The 16,690-nt window shown below is 41.9% G+C and overlaps 1 protein-coding gene across 4 annotated transcripts; it reads right to left on the reverse strand.

Annotated features, from left to right (window-relative positions):
* Nucleotides 1-2,098: 2,098 nt before the first annotated feature.
* Nucleotides 2,099-16,660, reverse strand: tmem68 (transmembrane protein 68). Of its 4 annotated transcripts, none has more exons than XR_013792394.1 (10): nucleotides 16,584-16,660; nucleotides 13,999-14,194; nucleotides 12,329-12,502; nucleotides 10,749-10,851; nucleotides 9,973-10,140; nucleotides 7,638-7,831; nucleotides 7,285-7,345; nucleotides 6,344-6,483; nucleotides 5,591-5,745; nucleotides 2,099-3,282 (listed from the first exon to the last, which is right to left on the reverse strand). XR_013792394.1 is itself a non-coding variant. In XM_079529678.1 (10 exons), exons 2-9 carry the CDS (start codon nucleotides 14,056-14,058, stop codon nucleotides 5,641-5,643), a joined length of 1,005 nt encoding a protein of 334 aa, XP_079385804.1. In that variant the 5' UTR covers nucleotides 14,059-14,194; nucleotides 16,584-16,660; the 3' UTR covers nucleotides 2,099-3,282; nucleotides 5,615-5,640. The 4 variants fall into 4 exon arrangements, 3 of the variants coding, with proteins under 3 accessions (XP_079385804.1, XP_079385805.1, XP_079385803.1); XM_079529678.1 differs by having other exon boundaries at nucleotides 5,615-5,745; XM_079529679.1 differs by having other exon boundaries at nucleotides 5,604-5,745.
* Between the last annotated feature and the right edge of the window lie 30 nt (nucleotides 16,661-16,690).

Consider the following 16,690-nt stretch of genomic DNA (forward strand, 5'->3'; position numbering starts at 1 on the left):
AAAAAACGTCATTATTGGTCTTTTGAGTAAGTTGCATTGCGTGATGAAAGTCTGAAGTGCTAAAAAAATCATTAAATAGGAAAAGGTACATTTTATTGTAAAAAAATAAAATAAATGAAGTGTAGAAAAAAAGAGAACAAACATGACATTTTTGTATATATTGGATTTTTGTAAATTTTTATTTGAATCTAAATGCAACACAAAGTACCAAAATTCATTTAATAAAGTACACTGTGGTCATTTTTCTAGTCTCCAGCTTTTTTGGGGGGGGGGGGGGGGGGGGGGGGATGGGGATGCATTTTACCCTAATATGCAGGTAGGGGATATTTAGATATCTTGTCAATTTATGCCTTTTAGAAATGCACTTGCACAACTCTCTGCAGGCCTCGCTAACATTTGAGGAATCAGGGTAAGCACCTTATGTTTTGCATTTGTACGTGTTCGGAGCCCTAAGGTCTGGTGTCCTCAGGGAAATGAAGCCTTAGACTCTCATAGATTGAAAATGTCAAAATCGATAAAAATACATCTACGAGAGTCTAAGTCTTAGGTTAGTTAACCTGTGTATATACTGTAGATTGCCTCGTGGCCAATCCCTCGCTTGCTGTCTGCTGTTTTTCTTTTCCAATCCCTCGCTCAAGGGATGCTATAGAAGGCATTTAGGTTTTGAGGTGCTAAATTGTCAGCCCCCTACACTGAATATAGAACACATATTGGCTATTGACACTGCCAATCCAAATCGTCATAAGCATATACCTAGTCTGTTTTACATTGTTTTTGCACCCAGATTACTGGTGTCTCTGATATCTGGAGTCTTACTTTGGCTGCTTTTCCAGAACAGCTGCACAGGCTGATCAATCATTGTTCAGCTGCAGGAACCTGGTCTTAATAGCATCAAGGTTGTAGCTGCACCACCAGAGCAAGTTAGAACTCAATTGAAGTTGGAGGTCAAATTGAAGCTATTGAGTTCACACTGTAAGATGAAAGTGTGGAGTGAAATAATAGTGTGCACAAGAAAGAGTTAGGACAAAATGACCTCAGGCCATTGGAAATGGCTTCCAACAAGTAACAGCCTCGAAATGACTGATACAAAAAGATGGAAACTCTTTTGGTAATTTTCCTCATCCTCTACAAAGACCACATGGTCAGGTGTATAAGTAATCTATTCATGGGCCTATCAAACCAAAAATACACAACAAAGCCCAAACCAACAGAATGTGAGTTAGAAGAGCAGAAATAGATGCCCACGAATAATGGGTAGCATAGTTCCCCAACTTCAAACCCAACCCGACTAAAACAAAATGGTGACATTTTCAGTGTATTTAGTAGAACTTATCAAATGAAATGAGAAATGACAAAAGTGTTAAAATATGGGACCTTTAAGGTAATCTTGAACTGAACATTGATTTTGTCAGATGAGAGAAAAACACAAAAAAATACTTCCGGTGAGAAGACCCCTGAAGGGGGCATACTATACAGGTGAGTTTGGAAATGTAAATTGCTTCAAATATTGCCATGTATAAGTCCAGCATTAAGGGTACATATTTGCTGGCAATGGTGAGAAACAAATAATAAACCTCAGATTCTGTCTGTGAACATTTAGTTTTATATAAGTGATGTCACTGGCGCGTGATTTGTCATTGATGCGTCTGTTTTGAGACGACTGCATGCCTAGCGTACAAGTAATGTATTCAAGGGTCGCATTATCAGCTCAGAAACTATTGGCCTTGGACAGCAAGACTGAACGAGTTGGTCATTTTGTTAACTTCAATCAGTGCAATTCAAATTCATTATCTTTAGAATGTAGTCATTGCATCTGTGCATGCACTGCACATCTACAGTAATTGCAGTGTTGAGGACAGGTGCAGGAAAAACAGAAGATCAACATGCAGACTGCGGGTTCACCTGGTGATCAGAACATACATTTATATTGTGTTGATCCTCTGATTTATTTGTGTGTGTGTGTGTGTGTGTGTGTGTGTGTGTGTGTGTGTGTGTGTGTGTGTGTGTGTGTGTGTGTGTAAATGTGATTGACGTGTCATAGATAGATACAAAACAGAGTGTTCAGTAGGTCAGTAATCACAACAGTTCATAATAAAATATATTTATTTGAAATTACTGTCTTCAACCACAATGATACACTAGTGGACCTTACATTCTGAAAGTGCAAACAGTATATATTACTTTTTACAGACGTTAATAAATCACAATTAATTATCCCATTTTTAATTATCCCATTTTTAAACACAGTCATCACTGGCAGTGATTAAAGTGTGTTAAATCATTGTGGAATCAGAATATTTACATACTGTACATACATGCAAATACTGTATATACACGATCACACCGGAAGAAAACACACTTTCTTTAAAGCACATTTTTTGGCAATAAAAAGATAAGAGTTGCGATTTAGACTTTACACAACAAAAGATTACAAAGATTACAAAGATTACACATAACATGTGTTATTCTTTTCTAATAAAGACGAATGCACTAGGTGACTGCAAAAGCATCTGCATGGGAGAGGTACACAATTATACACTAGTAATGTGATGCACTGTACCATGTCTGTCAACACTTGTTTTAATGATATTATAAATAACTGTGTTAGTATATAACTGCTAACCTGGTTAAAGATGACCAATCCGTTTAACGTCCTATTTCATACTTCAGCTATTTAGAAATAGCACCTCACAAAGCATCGTGACTCGTGGCGCGCTGAGCTTGTCGATATTAGCTATTAGCTAATTTTTACATTTTGAATGACGTGACAAATCTTGCAATTTTGAAACATTTTGACACAAATAGGGCGCCAGCAGGTTTATAGTGGTTTAACCAAAAGTGACTTCATTGACCTCAGGCACCCTGGTGGTGAGAGACTAGCACTGCAGCAGTGCTTCTTCTCACTACATGGGTTGGGGAAACAAAAAGGCTTCACGAGTTGCTCTGGCAAGTTCAAGAAATGTAACTTTTAAACGGATCATAGTAGTGTTATTACTGACTTCATGTTCAATGTACAGTTACCTGGGCAAAACCCATTGAGAACCATGCACTGAGATTAAGCTGCACTTAGAATGTTAGAATGTTAGAATGTTGATTTGGGCTATTCTCCAAAACGCTTCCTGTGCCAGTTAAGTGCAGCAGGCACATAGTAAAACTCTCCCTGTGCCAGTAAGTGCAGTGGGCACGTCACAGGAGAAATAGCAGTGTAGCTTGAAACGTATGTTAGACCAGTGAATCCCAGCCTGGGGTCCTGTCTCCAAAGATCACAGAGTGAGGCCATGTCTGTTTTGAGGTAGTCAAAAGGAAGATTTCAATGTAAAAAAATAATAAACATAAAACAAAAAAAGGTTTTTTTTTTTCACGATTTTTCAAAAATAGCAGACCTACAAGCTCGTAGCGCGCCACTCGGTGGCGCGCTATGAGCTTGTAGATCTGCTATTTTTAAATAGCTAAATTATAACAATGCTTAAAACACCAAAAGGGGTTCCCGCCCAAAATGGTTTAAGGTTATTGTAGCAGTCAATTTATATTGGGGGTCGGGAGGGGGCGGGGGTCCCGAGACGTTGCCAAAGCATTTTCGGGGGTCCCCGGCCAAAAACGTTGAGAACCCCTGCTTTAAGCCACAACATGACAATGACATAATTCAAAAGGAGGAAAGAAGAACAGGACTAAGGTAAATTCACTTTAAGTTTGATTGCTTCAAAATATTGAAAGTGACTAAATTAGCTAATTAATATGATTTGGTTCATATCAGGAACTTGCTAAATTATCAAGCCAATTAGCCTTAGTGACATTTGTTGTTGGAGCTCACTTTCTAATGTCTTTTTACTTGCTTACTGTATCTAGTACTAATAACATAGCATAGCTGCTACAGTATATTTGATATACTTGCTATCAGATTTGTTTAGGCATTTATTTTCATCTACATTTTATGTATGACATTACTTATTTGTATTTTACCTTATTATCTCATTCTCATATCAATTCCACCTTTACTTCTAGAGTAGACCTCCTGTGTATTGGTACATTGGGTAAACCTTGGAATGCGATCATCATATTCTATTCAGACATTTTAAAATGTTGTTAAAGGAAATGAGAAGGAATGTTGTACGTTTCTTACCCTGCCCGCAGCAATACATAGCAGGGCATTGTAATCAGTCTAGTCTGTCTGTTTGTCTGACTTGAGAATGGACAGGCAGGTTTTAATCAAACTTGGAGGGAATGATCGTGTACGATTCTCTCACTGAAGAGAATATGTTTAAATAAAGTCTGCAGCCAAATACATTGTCCTTTTGGGAGTCCTTGGCACAAAAACAGTTTAAAACTACTGATACTTAAGGCTCATTCATAGTCTGGATTTTCGGTGGTGAGCTGACCACCGGAGCTGAAATAACGTTGAGCGGTGGTGAGTAAAAACAGAGAGAAGGGCTGGGGCGGTGGCGGTGGTTTGCTTTTCACCGCGGCTCGTGACGTCATGTTGTAGTTCGGTGGTCACCTCACCACCGAAAATCCAGACTATGAATGAGCCTTTAGAAGGCATTTGTAGAATCGGCCTCTGGTGTCAAAGGTCAAGCTCACAATCAGGACATGCGTAGAACAAAGACATGTTGGTGCGGACACGGTTTGCACCCTCATGCACATTATTCGTCTAGCCTATATTGTGAATGGCTTGAAATCTATTTCTTCCCCATGGGCTTTCAGCCACGTCCTTCAGAAAGACTCTAGCAGAAAGCTGCAAAGGCCACTCTGTCGGCAGTATACAGCTCTGATTAGACCTTAAATCTAATTATGTGGCGACATAAGAGTCCTTGACAGTTCAGTTTCACTCACTGTAAAAAACAGACACACTTTGAATATCAAGGGTTGCGATAATTGTGCTGAGATCATGTATGAATGCTTCATAGACAGACCAGACCCCAAATAATAGTGTTACCATCTCTGCAACTATCTCCATAATGAAGTGCTTTGATTCACAGCTTACTGTACTGTACACACAGTATATTCAGAGTGTTCATTTTCAAATACCTCTCATGTCCAAAGAAATCAATGTCATGACCAATGACCAATTTAATATATTCTAAATATATGCATACCTTGGCCAAAGATATATTCAGACATCTTTTATGCATAGAGCCTTCATAAAAGGTGTACTATTTATGTTTGGGTTATGTGGTGCACAAGTTGGCAACTGCAGGCCATAAATAATGCATATCCATAACTGTTTGTATATCTAGCTGGCTCAACCTTCTTGTCTTGTGTGTTGTGTCTTAAGTTAAGTGTGGAAAAACTGATTCCTGAGTCCATATTTAGTATGGAGTTTGGTTTGGAAAGCTTTTGTAGGTATCTAGCATTTTACGCACGCATATTGTGCCAGTGCTGTGTTCTAGACTAGTTTAAGCCTTTGCTAACCTGACATTTAAACCAAAACACGTTGGGTACGTTCAGACAAGAAACAGGACTGGTCAGAGAACCTTCTGACCGTGCTGTTCATTCCCAGAAATTAGGACTAGAACTGTGCTTCAATGATTTCAACGCCAACCGCCACCTTAACATTATAGAGCTTAACCCTGGGTCAGTGTAAAAAAGTTACCCTAGCATGGCACCTGGGGCTTACAGTGAACAGTGTCGACGTGGGAAGGATCATTCCTCTTTGTGTCTTGTGTGGAAGCGTTCCAGCAGCGCACGCAGGATGTTCCCAGGGATCTGCTGGTGCTGGTCAATGAGGGACTGGACAGCATTCTGCGCCTGGACACACCACACCAAGGACAGCACAGCTGAATTCAGCATCCAAAATGAACCCCTGCAGTTTTCTAAAAAAGTTCACCTATGTTTCTATGTCAGTGGTTCTCAAACTTTTCTTTTCATGTCAAAGACCCCCAAAATGATATGTACTGTATTTCACCACGGATGACCATCTCAAAATATTTAGTTCTAGGGACGCCCAGAAGCAAAGATTTGAGTTAAAAATGTTCACTGCAAAATAATATATATTCAAAGATTTGTTCACATTTTCATTTTTCTAAAATAGCAGATCTACAAGCTTGGAGCTTTTACATCTGTCATTTTTCAAAAGATAAAGTATAAAAATAATGGTTATAAAGTGGTTAAAAGTTAAGGTGACACAGATGCGTTCCAGGTCTTAATGGGTTAAACCACACACTGGTCAACCCACCGTCAACACATGCCTTTTTCCCCAATGACATCTGAAAATAGTTGAAGAAGTTATACCGCTACATACAAATCAATAAGCGGAAGAAAAAGCCCATCAAAGATCTGGGTTATCACACCTCTCACAGCAGTTACTAGTTTAAGGTATTTTGTGATCCTAATACTGCTTACTTACTTTCTCTGCCAGCTCATCAGCAGTTAGGTTGGGGTCATATGGGATAGGGTCACCCAAGTAAGTGCGGAATTTTACGGGGAAGCCCCCATACACTGGAGCTATGGGCAGCCGAAATCTCTCGTACACCCAACGGAAAAACCCTTGAAGGTGGGGGTGAAGCATTGACATGCATTAGAAACAGACAAAACAGAGAGATATGAATGAACAAAGAAAGAAGCAGATGGGGAGGGAGAAAACCATAAACAAGGATTGAGAGAAATAGTCCGGCAGTCAACAGGCTTCTTTTGTTTAAAGAGCGAAATTTGGTATACTAGAGAAGTGTCCATTGGAGCCTCTACATCGGTGCCCGTTGGGCGCTGGCCTACTTGGAACGCTGCAAGTTGGAAATGCATGCCCCACCCAGATATTATGTCTGTGTCCCTTTTATGATATGGAGTTCTTTGTCAGGCATGCCCAAATATGGAGTCTATGCAGACGTCAGAAGGATGTCAGAACAGGCCAGCTCCATATATGGACACTGGGCAGGGGCCCTGTCCAGAGCCCGGGCAGAGGCCTTTTCGGGGCGGTTCTGGACAACCGTGTTTCCGACCGACTCGACACCGGGCCCTGCACCCCCTGTGATGGGGTGGAACGTGTGTGTCGAATTTGAAGTAGGTGGGGCCAACGGTTCTCGAGTTACGTGGATTACAGCCATACACACACACAGAGACTTGGTGCATTTATAGTTAGATAAGATAGTCTAGTGAAGTCATGGTTTTGACGTCATCTCCTTCATGTGACATATTCACTAATGCTTCTAGAATTGCTACGTTTAGCGTATTGAATTTTGTCACTCCAAAAACCAATACACTGAATGTAGGTTCCAGACTACGAGGTTGGAGGGGGGCGAATGTATTCCAATGACTCAACATAGTTTTGACTGCTTTTTTTCCTGTACTTACTCAGTGGTCCCAGCGACCGGAAGCCTTCCCGCACGTTCGCAGTAAACATCGGAATTATTGGCTTGAAAGAGTGACAGAAAGGCAGAGAAAATAAATTAAATAAGAAATTGTAGGGATGAGAAGATTTCTGTAGAGCAAAAATCATAACTAAGATTATATCTTAACAATATGAAAATAATAACCGAGTTTACACACAGTGCTTAACAATAATGTAGAATACTTGTCTTAGAATAAGTTAGTTAGAATAATAACTAGGCTAATAGTGTTTAACAGCAGTGGATACAGCAAGTAGTGTATGTCTAAAAATAAAAACTATAATAAAATGAACAAAATCAAAACACACACAAACATACCACTTTTGCGTCGATGGCGACTTGTGCAAATCCTTTCCGTTTGCCCCAAAGCAGTTGGTAGGTCTCGTCACTGAACAAAGCCTCCCTGACCCCACCCGGAGAGATGCCCAAGAGATAGCCACTCTGTAGGGCCCGAACACACTCCTCCTGGGGTCCGTGAATCACACTAAACACCTCCAACAGCAGCTTGAAGCCTATAGCAACAGAGGGAACACAACACAATAGAACATAAGAGACGGAATTAAAGCCTGTGAGAAAACGTGAGAGAGAAACAACGGCAAGAGTCAGATAATGTTTTCTCTGCTTGCAGGGTTACATGTGTGCAAAAGCAGCCAAACATACACTGAAATGCTACGATCACTAAAGACTTTTATAGACTGCAGGTGTAAAATCACTATTGCTGAAATGCCTTTATTGCTAGAGTTGGATCCTTTTTAGACGGCAAACTGAATCAAAAAGCAGCTATCATCCATCATTCAGCCTTAGGCAAGAACTGAAGAAGCCAGAAGAAAAACATAAAAAATGCCATATTCTTTCTTCATTCATACTTGCTCCCACTACCCCGGTCACTCACAACGTTATTTTCTTCCCAGGCCATAGGCAAATCTTAGATGATAATAATAATATCTGGGACTTATATAGCGCTTTTCATGGTACTCAAAGACCAAAGATGTGTGGTGGCCGAACGGTTTGCGGAGCGGTCTTGTTATCGGAAGGTCGCCAGTTCGAATCCCCGGACCGGCACGTTAAAATTACCACCGCTGAAGTGCCCTTGAGCAAGGCATTGAACCCCTACCATGAAATGTTCTATGAGCAGGGTCTGGCTGTAAACAAGCATCTCGAGCTTAGTCCATTCACCCTGGGTAAACAAAGAACTTTGCTTTTTGCTTTGCTTTGTTGGCCAGGGGACATAAGAAAAGGACAACTTTATTAGAAAAGTGTTTGGGGAGTGCATTCCAGAGGGTAGTGGCGGCCACAGAGAAGGCCCTGTCATAGATAGCTTAAAAAGCACATCCAGTTCTTTGCTGGACAAAAGGTCATACAGAGAAGGAGTAGACTACTCCTTCTCTGTACCTGTCATAGATAGCGTCATATAAGAACTGTGTTCCAAAACCCTGGCAATTTTGTCAGGTATGTGACTCTGTGTCGTCTATCGAGTTACATTTGATAGCGTCTGTGTTTGGAGAAAACAAATGGACACATTAGTAATTTTCCACCGTCCACCGTCAATTGGTGCAGTTAACTGCTCTATTTCTCATGTGAAATTATTTAATTTAAACAAAACATAATTAATAATATCATTTCAATAATAATTAAATGGGGCTCCATTATCTATAATGAAAGTCAATTTTGGGGTCCTTGTGTGACAAGAAAAAGTTTGAAACCGCATGAAACACAACGCTTGAATAATCTAATTAACCTTGTGACACATTGTGCAATGTTCAGCGTTCAACATCAAATAATACTTTATCTTACAGCGCGGCTGGAGCCAGTATGCCTGGAAGCAAACAGTGCCAACACAGCTGGAAAGCCAGCATCTCAGCATCTTTTTGTAGTTAGTTATTGGAAGCAGACAAGCGTATTAGTCATGGTTAGATAGGGTTTTGATTCAGCCCGTCTGTCATTTTATGTTTACAGTATAATGCTCAATAAAAAATGGCGGCGTGTGCTATATTCCCCTCCCGTGTGTGCATGTGTGCATGTGTGTGTGTGTGTGTGTGTGTGTGCGTGTGAGAAACCCTCTGAACTATGACATTAACTACACACAAACAGAGCTTTTGATTACTGGTTTTGGCATTGAAACAATCACATCTTCAGAGCATTTGGGTCAGCATAGACGGGCAAATTATAAGGGTCCTGAACTCCAACAATTTATCTTTTTTGCGATCATTGTAGTATCTGGGGCACACACGCACGCACGCACGCACGCATTCTTGGCCGCTTCCACAAAATGCCTTTAAAATCTGTAGTTCACCCACACTTTCAAGATCTTGAAAAAATGTAGAGATGTATAAGCTCGCAGCGCGGCACAAAGTGAGGGGGGGTGGGTTCAGTGTAAAAGCGGCCATGTCTTTCCGGCACCCCAGAGCTCCTATTTTGAACGAATCCCGGGAATGATTGTGTTAATGGGTTAACCATTATGTTGATATCAGAGATGGGTTGGCAATTGCCAATTTGGGTAATATGCACACATTTGCCATTCTATCCTTGTAGATGTTGTTGTCCCACATGGCCTAGTAAAGAATATGCATCACGTGACTGCACGTCCTCTGGAGGCCTACCGTACAGTACAGTACAGTATGTATGCATGTGTATGCGTGTCCATGTACAGTACCTGGGACGTTGAAGACAAAGTGGTCAGCTACAGAGTGACAGGTGCGTCCTTTCTGGATGATAACATTGGCCAGGAAGTAGTAGTAGTCAATGGGGATAGCTCCATGGTAGTAAACAATCAACGCTCCACCTTCGTCTGGAACCTTCTCCATCCCATGGATCTCATAGCCTGGGAGATTGCAAAAGGGCGAGATGCATGGCGCATTTTTAACCGCAAACGCTCTATTTAATAGTAAAACCGAACCCGAGTTAGGCTACTGTACAACTGTACTGGTCTTGGACCTTTTCTTTTGTCTACACCAAGTCTCACTACCGCCCAAAAATAGGCTATTTTTGCCTAATGTTTGCCCCCAGATTAGGGAAACTACATTTCAAGTGGTTAAAACCTCTTAAACCCCAGGGGGGTAAAGGGGGAAAATCCGCAACATCGGAGTTGGAACCGGAGACCAATTGGCTCTCCATTGACCCGCTGAGTGCTGTTCAGAGGTGGACAGCCGCTTCCCCCGCCGGCGGGGGCAATAGTCTATTTTAAGTACTTACTTAATCTTAGCAACTCATCTTTCTACCCTGGCAAGGACATGGGTCCTTGCAAGAGGACTCTCACACTCTCTCTCACACACAGTACAGTATATGCAGTATACGCACACGCGCGCACACACACACACACACACACACACACACACACACACACACACACACACACACACACACACACACACACACACACACACACACACACACACACACACACACACACACACACACACACACACTTACCATGCCATATGGCTCCATGTCCATCCCATATAATAGCCAGGGTCTTCCTGGCTCCATCCCAGAGGTTGTTAGAGCGCAGAGCCTCTCTCAGCTGGTTCTTTCTCTGTCGGAGCAGATCAGCGCAACAGGAGGCCGCAATTATTCACTTCTAGATAATGACAACGTGGCAATTAGAGCAACAGCTCCTCTACGTATCAGCCCATTCACAACCACCCGGTTGGCCATGTTCCAATACATCTCAACACCTTTGTAAATACTCTCCATCATTTAGTCTCAGAATAACCTCTGCATTGTGACTGCGTGAGAACTGAAGTGTCATCAACAACACTGTCTTAAAAATACATGTGAACTAGAAAAAGTGCCCTTCTGGGCACAGGTCTCCACCAGGAGGATAGGACTGTGTGAGATGTTTGGCAAAATGTTTAGGAGTAATATAAACATGTTTGCCTTTGATGGCAATTGGATGACTTGAGGCATTTTGTTCCAAAAATGTGTTTTGCAAAAATCAACCTGTTGGTGGCGCTATAACAGGCCAATGTGAAAAGGGTGGGATATATTCCTCAGCCTAGTAAGACAATGTGTGAAAGATTTCACGTAAATTGCATGCTGCGTTCATGATTTGAGGCTTTTGTTCAAAACGGGGCAATCTTGCAAACTGTGAAAGCCAATTATAGCCAATTAGGATGGAATATGAAATATCGGACAGATCCGACTTGAGCACATGACCATAGAGATACTGTGTAACGATTTGTGAGATTTTTGGACAGAATCTGGAGGAGTAATATAAAAAAATGTGTTTTACAAAGGTCGGCCTCCTGGTGGCGCTATAAAAGGCAGATGCGGAAAATGCAGGTCAAAGGTTTGTCCTTGGCCTCTAGGGAGTGTGCATGCAAAGTTTCACGCAGATCGGTGCAGTTTTAGGTAAAAAATGTGAAAAGCTGCCTCATGGTGGCGCTATAACAGGCCGTTCTGGAAAATGCGGGGCAGAGGTTCATCGCTGGCATCCAGGGAGTGTGTGTGCAAAGTTTGGCATCGACCGGGTTAACGGTGCCGGAGATTAGCTGGTAACAGACGGACGGAAGGACGGACGGACGGACACACACACACACGGACGGAGTGCAAAACATACTCTCTCCCCATGCCTTCGGCCTGGTGGAGACAATTAATGTCCCTCGCATGGTTAAAAGAGGCAATGAAAAGGAGCTTATTTTTTTTCCATGTCAACAATACTGACTTCTACATAATGTTCGTTGACATGTATTGATAACACAACACTGGAGAAGTTGATTATTGACCTGCCCACAATGTGGATTCGGTCACATCCGCATTGCAAACATTTGTACTACCTACCTGCCACACAGACAAATCCTCAGTCAATCCGAGTTACCCTATGTAGCTTGCAGCTCTGCTTTTTATTATTCTTTTGTCTGAAAATGTGTGATTCCTTTTTAATATTTTTGAAAATATTTCTAAATAAATGCAAATTCTACTGATATTTACTTACTCGCGACCCATAAACATGGGCCTGTGACCCTGACCCATTGTGCTGGGAGAGTGGAGACGCTGCTTTCTCCTCCTACCTTGTAGATGTGAAGGAAGAGTATGGACACGTAGAGCAGTAAGACGATGAGGAAGGGCAGGATGAAGACGACGACCAGAGGGGTGAAGATCCACACCAGGTACTGCAGAAAGCTCAGGTAGTCCTCCAGACCTTCGATGCCCGCCCACTCCTGCCATGTGTGAAACACACACACCTAGGAGCAGATGAGGGATGATACGTTTCAGATCATTTTTATAATAATTTTATCAATAATAATAAATCAAATTATTAATTTAGTCTGATGATATCCTCTTGAATAGAGGGGTGCAGATCCTGATTTTGGAGTCAGGAAGTTTCCCATGTTTTGACCAATATTTTGTCTTTATGCTTTGTTTTTGTTGTTAAGTACTCTGTTATCTTTTTATTGTTTTTTTTTGTGGGGACTGCAGATATAAATTAGCGTCTTCACAAAATAGTAAAAAGTAAAAAGCGCAACAATCATTCTGGAGTTAAATAATTTCATTTACCGTCTTTTTCAAATCAGCCAGCATCAGTCCAGCTCATACACACACAAACATTTAGGGAACAATTGTGTAATCAATTACTCCCAGAGAAACCAAAAGTCCAGAGATCAGCGCTCTGACGTACGTGTGGGCACTCTCTAGTCTAGCACACACACACACACACACACACACACACACACACACACACACACACACACACACACACACACACACACACACACACACACACACACACACACACACACACACACACACACACACACACACACACACACACACACACACACACACACACACACACACACACACACACTATTTGTTCCACTGTCTGCATGGGCAGATATTGCGAAAACCCAGTCAACATTCAAAATTGTAAATGCAGGCTTGCCCTCAATGCCCTCAGTAACCGCATACCTGACTAACTACCTGAAAAAAGTGAGTGACACCCACAGCCATAATACTAGAGGGAGCGAGAACAACGATCTGGTACCACCCACTTTCAAAACAAATATGGGTAAATTCTCCTTCTACAGCACCGCCACCCAAGCGTGGAATGCTGACCCCCTCCCTAAAAAAAGGCAGATCACTTACATCTTTTAAAACAGGCCTGAAAATCCACCTTTCAGCAAGCCCAAGGGAGAGGAAATTATCTTTTCTTCCTTAAACAGGTGATCACCCCCTTCCTTTATTCCAACTCTGTACATACAGTGTTTTATTTTTTCCTGTGATGATATATATATTTTTTTGTGATGATATTGAATTGTGTTATTATTCTTCAGGTCATGTCTATGAATTGACTGCATATGGCCTAAATGGAAACAACACCGCAAGGACTTTTCGTTTGGTGCTATCCCTTTTTTAGTGTTTGTACTGTCTTATTAACTATTCAATCAATCAAACAGTAACTAATCCCTGAAGTTTGGTAATGCCTACAGTACTAATGGTACAATATGGCATGTCCATTGATATAAGAACGATACATAACACAGGATGCTGTGTTAATGATTCCTGTATATGCAAAGCATGTAAAACATGATTGGAAATATGTCATGTACTGCACCACCATGTGTGTGTGCATGCCAGCACGCGCACACGCACACGCACACGCACACACACACACACACACACACACACACACACACACACACACACACACACACACACACACACACACACACACACCTACCAGGAAGGAGACTGAGTCGTCTGTTCCCCACAGGCAGGATTGATTGCCACTGTATGACATCCTGCTAGGACAGCTACTGTGGTCAGTCAGTCAGTCACTCAGTCAGTCAACTAGCTAGCTGGCAGAGACGGGTAGAGAGCCAGCCAGCCAGCACTGGGTGGACGAGGAGATCCACACATCTGCTGTTCAGGCACACCTGAGTGAGTGTGAAGAGAGAACTTAGGCCCACAAATCATATATACTGTAGGTGGACGGACAGACAGACAGACAGACAGACAGACAGACAGACAGACAGACAGACAGACAGACAGACAGACAGACAGACAGACAGACAGACAGACAGACAGACAGACAGACAGACAGACAGACAGACAGACAGACAGACAGACAGACAGACAGACAGTAACTACCGTATTACTAACCTTTACTTTAATAGTGAACTTAGCCTATTCAAACTGAGAAAGCATCTGTGTCATTGCAGATTTTAAAGAGGGAGTGCCACAATTTTTGTATTTTTCCAGATTTCCATGTGTCTATGAGGTGACAGTACTTCATTAGACACCCTGGAGTCGTTTTTATGTGCAATGGTGTATTAACTTTGTATTTAGGGTTTCTTCCTGGAGGCTGAACCCTTGACAGTCAAACGGCCCAATGAAATAAACAGTAATATAGTGACATCACACTATCAGCTCCTCCCCTAACCCCTCCCCCTTTATCATACAACTACATCTGTGGGTGTGGCTTCAGTTCAGGTGGATCACCACCCACCAGGCAAACCAGGCATACTTAATGAACTGGTGGGCGTGTCCACATAAAAGCATGATTTTAACAAATACTGTACACTTTTTGGAAAAAGTTATTCCTCCTTATATTATAATAATACCTGATGATCATGTTTTAGGGTGGGAAATAATCGTGGCACTCCATCTTTAAGGTTGGCTATTTCACAATAGCAGATCTACAAGCTCACAGAACGTCACTTCGTGCCGCGTTGCAAGATTGTACATTTGCTATTTTTGAACATTTTAGAAAGACCTTGTGGTCGGGTCCCTGGCACAAAACATTTTCAGATGGGGGTCTGCGGCCAAATACATATAATTTGGAGGTCTCCTCGGCACGAGAACATTGAATTGACCAGTCAGTGGCCTTGTGGTTAGAGTGTCCGCCATGAAACTGGGAGGTCGGGGTTCGATCCCCGGCCGGGTCATACCAAAGACTGTAAAAATGGGACCCAATGCCTCCCTGCTTGGCACTCAGCATCAATGGGTTGGATTGGGGGGTCAAATCAACTAATCAAATGATTTCAGAGCGTGGCACGGCTGCAGCTCACCGCTCCTTGGCTGTGGCTCACCGCTCCAAGAGATGGGTCAAATGCGGAGAACAAATTTCACTGCGGTAACGTGTGTGACAAATCGTACAACTTTGACCTTTGACCTTTTGGAGGTCTCCTCGGCACGAGAACATTGAATAACTACTGGAACATGATTTTCATTATTATACTTCGATATTGTACTTTTGACTCCACTACATGCCTATAGGAAGGGACTTGTTCGGACCCAAGTGTATTTCAAATATAGTGAAAATACCCGATCTACAATTTCTTGTATGACAATCGTCAACTAAAATGTAGTGATCATGACAGCCCTAATGCAGAGTAGCGACAAAGCTCCACCAGTCCTGAAATTACTGCTATTTAATGGCGACAGCGGATATCCAGGGCAGCTTGATATGCATGCTTGAGACCTGGGTGTGCCCCAAACTAGTCCCTGCATTCCAACAGGTGTCAAATTAGGTGATTACTGTATGTCAACAACATACTGTAGAATACAGTGTTCAATCTTTTGGGGTGGGGGGATGCTGCAGACCCTCAGATGTATTTGTCAAAGTCTTTCAAAAATAGAAGATCTACAATTAAGCTCACACATTTTTGAATACCCCAAAAATAAAATAAGGCTTTAAAACCTGTAAAGCCTGATTTTTCCTGGGACCCCCTGGAGCCAACTCAAGGAAACCTGAGCGTCCCCGGACCCCACTTTGAGAACTGCTATATATATCAACTAATGTCAACTCTGGGTTCAAAGCTTTATTTAATTGCTATCCAGTGCAAAGTAATGTATTCTCAATATGTAAATAAAATAAATCAATAGTTTGTATCCAATTAGCTAGTATAGCTATACTAGCTAATTGGATATTTAATAGCAGGGCTAATAACAGGTCAGTACGGTGCGAATAAATATGCCTATAAAAGGCTGTCTGTCAAGATGTAAACATTGCTAACGTAGCCACAGACTTTATTTATGTTGGACACAGGCGCCGTCTTCTTCAGACTAAAGCATCACGAATCATTTGTATGCTTAGTTTAAAATGTGTAGGGAAAGCATAATAAACAGTCACCTGACAGCGAGCCAATAAATAACCTCAAGTACGTCGCCTTATTACACACACATACACAGAGGATGAAAACATCGCTTCACTCCAACAGCTTTTGCGGATGGTTACTTACTATAATTATTATCAGGTTATGTACCGATATAACACATCCATGTTACAAATACACAAATAAATACGAAACATTTTCCACCTACATCTTCTTGTTGTTGTTGATGTGTCACAATTCTCTCCTTGGTGAGCTGGAAGTCACAAGTGGCCGTGGGAAGCTAGCCCGATAAGGAAGGCGACGTGCCCTGTTCCA

This window comes from Electrona antarctica, assembly GCF_951216825.1.
Source record: "Electrona antarctica genome assembly, chromosome: 19".
NCBI lineage: Eukaryota > Metazoa > Chordata > Actinopteri > Myctophiformes > Myctophidae > Electrona > Electrona antarctica.

Excerpts from the sequence above, each read along its gene's own strand:
- tmem68 (XM_079529678.1), bottom strand. The coding sequence starts at position 14,058 with ATGTCATACAGTGGCAATCAATCCTGCCTGTGGGGAACAGACGACTCA. Across the intron at positions 6,484-7,284 it reads CCGGTCGCTGGGACCACTGA|GGTTTTTCCGTTGGGTGTAC; the intron begins GTAAGTACAGGA and ends CCCACCTTCAAG. Across the intron at positions 5,746-6,343 it reads CTGATGAGCTGGCAGAGAAA|GCGCAGAATGCTGTCCAGTC; the intron begins GTAAGTAAGCAG and ends TGGTGTGTCCAG.